The 12445-nt window shown below is 45.1% G+C and overlaps 1 protein-coding gene across 2 annotated transcripts in view; it reads left to right on the forward strand.

The window, feature by feature from the left end:
- Positions 1-12445, forward strand: part of LOC142580022 (luciferin 4-monooxygenase-like) — a 140977-nt gene that overhangs the window by 29831 nt on the left and 98701 nt on the right. For both annotated transcript variants that reach the window (XM_075690749.1, XM_075690748.1), the window contains exon 2: positions 8244-8445. In XM_075690749.1, the coding sequence (XP_075546864.1) occupies positions 8244-8445 (202 nt within the window). The remainder of the gene's footprint in view (positions 1-8243; positions 8446-12445) is intronic.

The following is a 12445-nucleotide window of genomic DNA, read 5'->3' on the forward strand; positions in this document are numbered from 1 at the left end:
GCGCGCCCAGACCCGGGCAAAGTTCGTGCCGTACGGATGCTTCCCGTGCCAAATGTGCTAAATATCCGGAGCTTCGTGGGCCTGTGCTCGTACTTCCGCCGCCGCATGCACAATTTTGCGGAGGTCACCCGCCCTCTGCTCTTGCGAAGGCAGACGTTTCATTTTCTTGGGGTCCTGAACAAGCAACTGCCTTCTCGGAGTTTATCTCTCTCCTAACATTTCCATTCCTTCTTGCGCACTCCGACCAGACTGCTCCAACAGGAGTCCGCACTGATGCCAGTGGTCATGGAATCGGTGCCTGTTTTTGCGAACGTCAACGAAGCCACGACCACGTCATTGCCTGCGCCAGCTGTCTGCTTTCTCCAGATGAGTGCAATTAGTTCATTACTGAACGTGAGTGCTTTGCACTTCTCTAGGCAGTGGCAAAATCTCGCCCTTACCTGTATGGTCGGCCCTTTACATTCACGAAAGACCACCATGCGCTCTGCTGGCTTTCGTCCCTCAAAGACCCTACCGGTCACCTAGGTCACTGGGCGCTACGCCTACAGGAATACTCGTACACGGTTGCTTGTGCGAGTTTACACCAACATGCCAACTGCTAGTACTACCACCTAGACGACGCTCCTGTAGTTCCTGTGTGCTATGCTTCTGCTTCTGCATTTTCGCTATGTGCTTCGCTGACCTCGCTACCGAAGAGTGCTGAGATCCGGTATACGTGGCATCATGTACAAGCTCACATCTAGATCATGTGATCCTTCTCTTGTTGATCCTTCTGTCCAAGCTGTACGATCTACCAACTTTTCGTCACTTCGGGGAATCAGTACGTACGACCGTGTCCGGCAGCGATTCTTACGGCCTGGTCTGTACCGATCGGCCCGCCGCTACGTCGCTTCTTGTGAGTTGCGTCAACTACAGAAGAAGCCATCTGTTCTCACTGATGGTTTACTCCTACCTCTTGGCAATCCTACCGAACCCTTTTATCGCGTTGGTGTACGACTGTTGGCCCCTTTCCCCACATCTTGCTGATGCAACAAATGGACTGCCGTCGCAACTGATTCTACAACTTGGTTCGGGTTCACCAGAGCCCTTCCAACAGACGTAGCCTACTTCCTCTTGCACAACATCATGTTCACCACGGCGCTTCTCGTCAACTTCTTACCGACAGGGGTCGCTCCTTCCTCTCTACAGTTGTGGTCTACTTGCTCCGCTCCTGTTCTACCAAACATAAACTTCGTACAGCATCCCACCCTCAGACGAACCCTTATAAAAATTTCTAGCAACATTTTTTAGACAGTCTATAGACGTTTGTTACTAGAACCTACCAACAGTCAATTGAAATCCTACCAGCTGTCTTTATACATCCTAACAACGCTCTAGTAACACCCTAGAAACAATTGGCCACCAACTTTCAATAGAAACATGTTCATAGGATGTCTTTAAACTTCCTACCAATTTCCTATGAACATTTGTCTTTATACACCCTAGTAACATTCTTTCAAAAGAGAAATGTTCATATATTTTCTGTTAACTTCCTACCAACCCCCTATTAACAAACTTTCTTTATACACCGTATTAACATTCTTTCAAAAGAAAAATGTTCATATATTTTCTGTTGACTTCCTACCAATCCCCCATTAACAAGCTTTCTTTATACGCCATATTAACATTCTTCCAATTGAACAATGTTTGTAAACGTTCTGCCAACTTCCTACCAATCACCTATTAACATTTGTCTTTATACACCCTAGTAACATCCTATCAAGAATTGGATCCTATCAAGAATTGGCTACCGTACTTCAACTGAAGCATGTTCATAGATGGTCTGTAAACATTGTACTAACCGTCAACCAACACAAGTCTTTAGGCTCTTTAGTAACACTCTGGCAATATTTTACTTACATGTGCTTATGTACTTGCTATTGACGTCTTACTATTCCTCTAGTAACATTTGTCCCACATACGACCTAGTAGCATAGTGTAAACATTTGTCAGTATGTGTGAACACGTTGGTAAAAGGCAGTATGCAACCTAGAAGGTGCACGTAAATGGAAAACAAATGCAAGTTTGCCCTGAAAGAAGTTTATTCACACAAAAATATTTACACAGAATTGTGAGAGAAGTAGTAGAGAAATTAAAAGAAAAAATAAATGAATAATGACTTAGTTGATTACGGCATGGCAGCTGTCGCATAATATCTAGCAAGCATCGATTATGCAAGCTGATCTCTCAGAATGCTTGCAGAATGAACCAACCCTGCACAGAAACAAGATGGTCAGTGTTAACATCATGTTCAGGTTAGCATATCACATACATAGAACAGCTTTTTAAGGCTCACATGAATGATAAAATTGTGACCGTCATCCCTGTTTACTTGCAGAGGAGATGGCAAGGATGGGGCACATTATTTAATGCATATCCTTTGCTGCGTTGTATTTACTACGTGTTATTAAAATTAGGAAAGCGTACTAAATGGGTTTCTCTACCAATTAACTGCATAAATGAGTTACTCACTAAAAAAGTTAATTACATGGTTTATTCATGGTGAAATTTGTAGCACGCACAATAGACACGGACGCAGAGAAGGTGGACACGCGAGCGCTTACTCAAAGCTGGTTATTTTCGGAAGGAATGAAAGTAACAGCGCCAGCTAGCTGCACCGAGCATGTGCAAAACGTGTCATCCACTTTTATATAAACAGATGACAGAGCTTGAAGCAGTACTCAAGAACACAAATGCTTCGTCAGTGATAGCAAGCAATGGCTGACTGATGCATTTTTAAGCACGCCTTATTATACGGAACGCTTCTGTAATTTGACGTGTTCGTTTATTTTTACTCGAAAACAAAATACCAGTGTCAAAAAATACCGGTTCACAATGACATAGGTTGCAATGGTTAAACAGGTGCGAATGATTTTCTTTCACATTCGCACTTGTCTATGCAGTGCAACCTATGTCATTGTGAACCGGTTCGCTGAAAAATATGTAATTGTGAACCGTGAAGCTATACGCTCAATATTTTACTGTTTCTCATCCTGTGCAGCCAGAGTAGGAAAGACCAAAGAATGAGTTCATGATCAGACAATATTTACCAGACCTTAGGTCATTGCGAACGCTGTGAAAACGAAGTGTTTGTACGCTTCGTGTTTATAGCAACTTCAAGCGAACCCCTTAGCGCGGGGCAGCTGAAAAAGGTAAGAAAATCGTTCTTAAAACATTTCACGTCGTTACAGTTCGCGCTATAATAACCTGCCAAAATGCGGCATTAGAAACTGAAATAAAAGAACATCAAAATAATATGTTTGTGAAAAATGATGGAAAAGAACATACCTTTTATTATAATTTGGAGATAGAGAAAACTTCGGCGCATAGCAGTCTTGAGGAACAGCTGTTCGCTATTTGTGCAGTTTAAAACACGGACAGTGCCAATATTAAATCACTTCACACGACACTGCATCGCAGCTGGCAGAGTTCCAGAAACGCTCACATCACGGAACGAAGAAAGCACCGTGGGCTTCGCAAACACCTTGCTGGTTGGCTTGCATCGATGAATTAGCTACAACACAGCATAAGCATAAATAGCAGCAAAAACGGCTAGATTGCTGCTACAATACGCCACGAAACACCTACATCTCTGCGACCGTACCATGCTGGCGTCGCAAAGGAACTGATGGCGATTGCGATGGTCTCCCTCTTTGCCTCGACTCGGCCAACTGTCAAATTTCTGCGCATGCGCGGGGAGGCATGTGACATTCTTTCCATCCACCTGCTTCGCCTTGACCGCCGCGGAACTAAAGCCCCTCTTTAAGCCGAAACATGCCCCCCCCTCCCCCGCTACCTTGCGATGGTTGACTCACACCTAGACATTCCTCGCCTCTTGGTGAAAGCTGTGGCCGGCCTTTGTGTACGCACCCCTTTCTGGGAACTGCACTTAGAGGGAGGAATGCAACTCATGGCCGAGGTTGAAAAAAAAATCTGAGAAGGCAGCCGGCTCAATTTTGTTGGGCATTAGGGGCTGTATAGTTTTATCTTTCGAGACAATTATTGTTCTGAAAACCGACTTTTTTCTCGAAATGTAATACACATAGAAAAATAAAATCATATTGGGTAAATTATGTGGATATTCTATTTTGCGCAAGAGCATCCTTTAGCACTTGCTGCTTTCAAAGACAAAACATTGCTCCCTGGCACCCAGCGGTGAAGCACATTGTAGTACTATTTTTATAGTCAAATACATGTCCGAAGCGTGGCGACTATGACGTCAGCAGTTTTCAGACGCCCGAGGCACGGCAAAAGCATGGCCTTTGATATCCTGGCTGTTGGTATACGGAATGCCATTATTACGGATGTCATGATGACCCCTTGTCGGAGCTCAAAATTTTGTCGCCGTGTTGTGAAGCAAGATCACTGAATGTTAAGAGTGCATAATTATTTCTTTTCGATCTGTTTTCACACACAGCAAGCTACCATCGCCATAAAGCACATCAGTTCACATAGTTACTTTGCCTTCACTTTGATGCAAGGTCCTATTTCCTTTAATGTGCAGAAGCCGTCGGTAGGAGGCAGGGACGAAAGCGTGCGAATAGGAACGCGTAGAAAGCTAAATTTTTTACACTGTAAGAGTAATCTAATTATTTTTTCACAGAAAAGTGTTGCTTGCACAGAGTTCAGCTTTTCTTTCTATTCGACCTGTGCGCTTCTCAGGTCAATACCCGCTCTTACTCAGCAGTAGTTGTATTTTGCAGCCTTTTGGACATTTGAGCGGCAACGTTCCAGCGCCGTGTTACCCTGAGTTTCGGCTCTTTTTCTTTTTAACAAATATCATGACGCTACTATGCTGACTCGTTCCAGCTTAGGGCGTACTATATATATCGCAGATTGCACTGACCTAATTATCTCTTTGCAAAGCTAATTGGTGGCATTGCAATAGCAGTGCGTGGTAAGGGCAAATTTACGCTCGAGCCTTACACCACACCACCCGCCTGCCCGCACGCATGTGGTCGGTTGAAAATTTGCACATTTCGTAGACTGGTACACACACTTCGGTTTACACTGCACGTGCGAGCCCAGTGTATGCCAAAATTTGTGAACCAGTGGGCGAAATGCGCAGTTTTCTGCACGACCGCACGCGTCACGGCTCAAGCGTAAATCGGCCTTTAATTAACCAGCCCCAAGGCCGGGATAAAGCTCTGTAACTGGTGTGCGGCCTGCACAGTAGTCCGCTATCACACCGGTCAGGTGGTGTAGCGCAAGCAAATTTTCTCGGAGTGTGCTGACGTCACCGCACGCTCACGTAGTCCAGTAGATCCTCTAAAAAATTAGTTCTAACAATTTACGAACATATTTCTTTAAACATTTTAGGAGCACTCCGTCAACAATTGGCTACCGACTTGGATTGGGACTATGATTTAAAACAAAGAGCTTGACTCCTGAGTATGTCATATACCGGCATTAATGTGTGTTAGAAAAATTTATCAAGAACTCTCAAGTTACTTCCCATTCTAAATATTTTTTGGCAAACAGTACGAGCTGTGGACGTACTGAGGATACATGTCCTTCAAACAAAAAAATATAGTTCGATGATGTATAGTACAACATTCTTTACACAAAAGTAACGAGCCTTCTGACGCAGTACTGAAGTGGTTATAGAGATAAAAGTTAGAAAAATACATGTTGATGGGGACCTTAAAATATTCTATGTGCAAAAGTAAGGAGGAAGTCTTTTACGGTGTATTAAATATATTCTTTATACAAAAGTAAGAAGGAAGTCTATTAACAGTGTATTTAAAACATTCTTTATACAAAAGTAAGAAGTAAGTCTGTTGACAGTGTATTGAATATATTCTTTATACAAAAGTAAGAAGGAGGTCTTTTAACGGTGTATTTAAAAAATTCTTTATACAAAAGTAAGAAGAAAGTCTGTTAACGGTGTATTGAAAATATTCTTTATACAAAAGTAAGAAGGAAGTCTTTTGACTGTGTATGAACAAATGTTACTAGAATGTAAATGTTAATAGACTGTCAATAAGGTTAATAGAAAGTTGGTAGGAGTTCTAAAGAATGTTAACGTTCATTTTTATAAGGGAACGATCTTAGGGGGCGGCTTATTCGATCAATAACGGACAAGCTCTCCATGTGTGTTTCTGAAAACCATCTTGATTCAGATATTGCTCTCACTTTTGTCACATTCGCCTACAATTAATCACGCTACGACACTATAGGTTACTCGCCATTTTATTCCTTGTACGGCCGAGATCCAGTATTGCCTTTTTACAATACTGCCTACTACTCAAGAGCCCGTGTTTCAGTATACCCGCCATGTAATTGCTCGAGCCCAAGAAACATGCCTAGTTGCTCACCGTCGCCTTTGTGCTTCTTAGAAAACGCAGAAAAGCATTTGTGACATTAGTCACCGGGACGCCGATTATGTTCCCAGGGATCTTGTCCTTCGGCGATCTCCCAGCCACCGCTTCGGCCGCTCGAAAAAACTAATGTCCCGCTATTCCGGCCTTACCGGGTCCTTTGTCAGGCAAGCGACGTAACCTATGAGATCTCTCCGACCGCACCTACTACTCGCTCCATCCAGGCATCCCATGACGCCGTACTTGTCGGCTGCCTAAAACGCTACTAGTCCGTTTCAGCATAAAAATCAGCGGAATGGCGCTTCCATGCCAGGTGGAAATACGTTACACAGTTCTGCACAACGCTGAGGAAGATGAGCAGGAGCTTGGGACTGAAGAAGACAATGCTTCAGAAACTAGACTGCAGTAATTGTCTTTGCCAATTACTGTAAATTACTCCTGATTCTGTAACTTACAAAAAATTAAATTATGGAGCTTTACCTGCCAAAACCACCATGTGATTATGAGGCACGCCATAGTGGAGGACTCAGGAAAATTTCGACCACCTGGGATTCTTCAACGTACACCAAAACCTAAGTACAAGGGTGTTTTCGCATTTTCACCCCCATCGAATTGCGGCCCCCATACTGTAAATACGCTACCCGTCTTGCTTCTTCTTTCAGCAATAATATTCTAAATCGAACCTAACCGGAAGCTTTAGCTCCTACATGGGAAATGAACAATGGTTTCTTCTCACAATCACTGCACCGAAATTAATTAGTTATGTTGAACTCACAAGAGACCGTTAAAATGAGATTGCAGAAACCACGAATTTTTATTTAACTTCCACTTTTTTAAATTCTGAAAATATGCGAAATTTAAAGAAACGCTACCTGAAGTATACAACCCCGCACCTCACCAACAAAAAATAATGTCGCAATTCTCTAAGCTGCACCTAATATTTCATTTATTGCGGACGAAAATGATATAACATATGCCACCCTTAAGTACACCACTAATTCCTGAATGTGGCATTCGCAAAACCTTGACAAGCATTGTAACAACCTCACATACATCATAAATTCATACGTCAAACTTGCCCGATTGAGCTGCTCCAATATAGAGATGTGATACCAGTTTTTGATGCTAACAAGCGGATTTGTAAACTTCGTACTTCTATTCTTTTTTCAGATTTACTGATTTCCGACGTCTTGTCAATACTTCTATATGGCCTAAATCAAAATTATTTCTGCTGCAATCACTGATTTAACGTTCTCTCTTAAATGCTACACGTTCTCTCTTAAATGCAACAATTCTCATTCAGGTCATTGAGCTGTTTTCGCACAAAATCATGCCTTTTACATGTATTTGAGCGGCCGGCATCGAAGATAGGCCCTAGCTAAAGCTTCCTCTTATTCAATCATTCCGGTTCTACCGGAAACCCACGAAACACAAAGCTGACTATATGGAAGCCCACGGCTGCAGTGGTGTACAAATAATAGGAAAATACAACGAAGGAAACCAAAGGGAAGCTTTGCGGGAGCCATTATCTCGGCCAGACATCTCACACGGAATGCCAACGAGCTGTCTGGCAAGGTGTCTAACAAAATCGTCGACTCATTGCCCGTCGGGCAAGTAGCAGATAAGGCCGATACTTGAGCGCGCTCGTTTTTAAGTACCGAGGTGAAGCAACAGTCTCAGGGTGCGCTTCTTTTTATTATGTTTTCTTTTGTTGTGCGTCATGGCATACGTCACGGCGCGAATTTCAAATCATTAAGCTGGATACGCCACGTGGTGGCGAAAAAGGAAACCAAACGCTTGTCCAGAATTCCTGGGTATGCTTGGGGAACGGTAATATGCTTCGACATAACAGCTACTTTAAAGATGTGGCTATTTTTCGCGCAGGCCGACGACTCTGTCACACTGACCAAGAAAGAACTGCTGTCCCGTTTACGGCGCTACGCAGCTGGCTTCCAGCGGCACGGAATCCGGACTGGTGCTCGTGTCTGCGTCCACGTCGAGAACAACATCGACAGCATTGTCGCCACGTGGGGCTGCGTCGCCGCTGGAGCATCCATAGTCCTCGCCAAGCCTTCACTCACTCGGAGTACGTTGTAGTTCCTCTTACTATTCCGACTCCTACTGAACGCTCGGCCCCAAGCGGCCGCGCCGTGAACCAGCCGATCTAGGTTCAGCCGCGGGCTCGAACAAAAAAGCGTGTGGTGAAACGTTGCCTCGTAGTTCTCTAATCATCATGAGGCTGCCGCGCGCAAATCCGACGAAGAAGAAAAAGAAGATTGGTCGAAAGAATTCGGTTGGGTATCATTATGGGTGCGTCGTCGCTGCGGAAAGTCAGCAATTAATCATTTCATCTTTCCCGAAAGTATAGTAGACGACGCACAACGGAGAGCGACATGGATAAGAAACTTGCGCATTGGGAAAAAGATGACAAACACTATGGTGGTTTGTTCGAAACGCTTCTCTCAGGACGACTTTATTTCCGGCAAGTAGACCATTGTTTTCTTTTCATATCCATAAATATGTTGCTTTCGCTTCAAATCACGGAATGTGCTTTCTTTAGGCTGGCACTTTAATAAACTAGTGGTGTAGGCTTAAGCTCCGTTTGATTTAGTTTGTGAAGTATTCTTCACAGCACAAGTGTTCCGAATGCCCTAAAGGGACTGAAAACGAATTTTCATGGTACCTATCTCCTACAGTGCAATGCAAACTTACCTGCTAGAGTGTGTAATCCTGAAGTGGTAAAGCAGAAAGCATCGTGTAAGATTTTTGTCAGAATTTTTAGATTTGCAGTGAGCATCTAGTTATTCACTGGAAGCATGCTGAAAACAGTGATAGGCGAGCCCGACAGCGATTATACGCCGGCCTTAGTGGGAGGCAGACGACAAGTGTGGCCGTAACTGTGATAAAGTAATCTAGCCAATGTTCTTGCGATTCATGTTTTTCGAAGTGGCAAATTAGCCCTACAATAATAGCTATTTGTTTTGGTGGTTGCCTGTCCAACTGTTTCGGTCATTAACCAGTCAAGATTGTTTCTTAGCCACGCCAAGTTTTCGAAAGCGAAACGACGCTTTTACACGTGATTCGTAGTTCAGCGTGTCGCCGTAGCCACGCGTGTATTCGCGTTCTATTGCTGGCACTTGTTTGCGACAGAACTAATCGATGGTAGTTTGTATCTTACAGGGATCCCACACAACTCTGGTCACTTACGCTACAGACATTCGAACGCTAATGCTCACGCGTACATGTGCGACAGTAAAAGCATTTGGGCCGGCATGGATTGTGCAACGAGTGTGCCGCCGGTTAGCCTGGGCTTTGTTTGCTTACGCATATAACAAAGAGCAAGCTCCAAATAACATACGAACTGTATTTCAAGCAACAATGGGGGCGAAATGCGAAAACACCCGTGTAGTTAGATTTAGGTGCACGTTAAAGAACCCCAGGTGGTGGAAAATTCCGGAGCCCTCCAATACGGCGTGCCTTATAATCAGAAAGCGGTTTTGGCACGTAAAGCCCATAATTTTTTTTTCATTTTTAAGCAGTCTCTACTTAATCTTATGTATACTAATCTCGTATGCTACATCGGTAGTGCAACGATTTCAAGGCCAGGCATTGCAACCCAACTGGTTTTTGATACTTTCTTTACCAAGTTAAACTTGTAATTCCTAAATAAATTGCAAACTGCATGCTCGATTCTCTCACTATAATTCATGGTTGTTTCATTTTCATCAACTTCGCACATTATGCTGTTAGGGAAGGATAAAAGAAGAGCAAGGAAGAAGATCGCGAGATGCTGGCTGCTGCGTGTTGTTGATGGTCCGCCATCTTTAACTACACTGACGATGCTTGTGTATATATTGCAAATACAGTCACAATATACTCCCAACATCCCCGTAAAATATTGGTATAAGGTGCTGGGTACCACGGCTGGAAACGGAGCTCCGCAGCTGACGTCGTATCACCATGCCCTCCATGAAAGACGTTGAGCACGCGGGACCAACGTCGTTGCTGCTTCCAATGTCAATGTCGCTAGCTATGTCTCCTTCGGTAGTGCTTCTGCAACCCAAGGATCCTGGAACATTCTGCGGGACTGATTAGCCCAACGTTAAGAGTGTGGTGGCTATGTACGAACGCGTGAGTGGAATCAGCAGATGGGACCCTACGATTACGCTAGCTAACCTGTTGTTCTACATAAGAGGCACGGCAAAGATGTGGTACGAAAACCACGAAGAGGAGCTAGCCAGCTGGGACCAATGCAAAGAGAAGTTGACAGAGTTGTTTGGCAAACCAGCCGGCCATAAAATTGCCGCAAAGCAGGAACTGGCCTCCCATGCGCAATCCCCCACGGAGTCCTATGTCTCGTACATCCAGGACGTGCTAGCACTTTGTCGTAAAGCCGATCGCGACATGACAGAAGTTGAAAGGTCGGGCACGTGCTTAAGGGCATTGCTGACGACACCTTTAATATGCTCGTGTGCAAAAGCTGTGCTACAGTTGATGCCATCATTAAAGAGTGCCGACATTTCGAGCAGGCGAAAAGCCGACGTGTTTTGCAACCATTCGCCAGGCTTCCCAATACTGCCGCAACGTCGATGTGTGAAGGTCAACCCGCACAGCAGCATGCGTCGCCATCATAGGACGCGGTGTGAATCGTTCGACGTGAACTGGATGCGATGGTGCCAGCAGCTTCCTGTTCGCGTGGCCCTGATGCTACTGTTTTTCAGTTCCCCTCGTACAAGCCATCGTCCGCCAGGAACTTGAAAACATTGGCTTACATTCTGTCTTTGCTGTCGCAAACCCGAGAGCCAACGAACGCCATTCCCCCATTTTCGCTCCACCCCGACGCTTCCCTCCGTGTTATCGCAGCCCGACGGAGTGAAGTACTCCGGATGATCAGCCGATATGTTTCACCTGCCACCGCATTCGCCATGTTGCCCGATACTGTCGCAACTCCTCATTCCCAATACCTCGCACGCCGACCAACCTGAGCCGTTTTGATGGAAATACCCGCAATATTTCGCCCACAGCTGAGTCCAACAGTGCCGACAACTCTGCTAGGATCACGTGGTATAGTCGCTCACCATCGCCGCGAGTACACCAGTCTGGTTGACTGCAAACACGTCGCCCATCTTCCCCTTCGCCGCAACCACGTCGCCTTTCGTCCCCTGTGGCTTTTGACCGCAGCCTTTCAGAAAACTACGAAATGCAGCCCTCGAAGGAGATGCTGCATTGCCTACTACTGCAGCAAATCTTCTACCTGTGCCCACAAAGAGAAGTGTAATTGATGCTAAAATAGACGGCGTATCTATCCAAGTACTCCGCAACACTGAGCCCACTTGTCTGTGAATTGTGCTAGCCCAATTAGACGTCTAAAGAAGGCCCTCACCCCAGCAGCTGCCCGAGTGCTTCGTTTTGCCGACGAATGCTTGCTGGTTGTTCTTGGAATGTGTACTGCGCGTTTAAAGGGACACTAAAGGTTAATATTAAGTCAACGTGGACTGTTGAAATACCATCCAAGAAACCTTGAAACGCGTGTTTCATGCGAAGAAGATACTTATTTTAAGAGAAAATGCGTTCTGAAGCGTCTGCGTTCCTCTAGCGCAGTTCAACTCGCCCGCTGCCCGATCGAGGAGTGGTGACGTCATGGCCTCATAGTGACGTTGCGCCGTCGGCGATTAAAACGGCGCCCGCAGACGGCGCTACGACTTTTCTGCGCAATATGCAAACGCGCAGCCAGAAACAGATCCAAGACAGAGCCGACATTAGCGCCAAAGGGGAATTATGGTGGCTAGCGGAAGGGAAAGCGCGCGACGATAAGCTGGTTCTTTATTTTATGACGCCAACTTTGACGCTCATTGCAATGGACGACCCTGACAACAACACATTGGCTCGCGATGCTGGGATCGACTTCAGCGATTTAAGCACTGATGAACGTGACCTGCTGCTGATGACTCGCGCTGCCGGCGTCGCTGCGTACTACTACGACGGCAACTGTATGTCATGGCCGTACATATTCGCACATTTGTAGCTTTTCCTTCGTGAAAGGCAAATGCCGCACTTTCCACCCGTATTCGACCTGCAGTTGTTCT

Source organism: Dermacentor variabilis, chromosome 4, assembly GCF_050947875.1.
Source record: "Dermacentor variabilis isolate Ectoservices chromosome 4, ASM5094787v1, whole genome shotgun sequence".
Lineage (NCBI taxonomy): Eukaryota > Metazoa > Arthropoda > Arachnida > Ixodida > Ixodidae > Dermacentor > Dermacentor variabilis.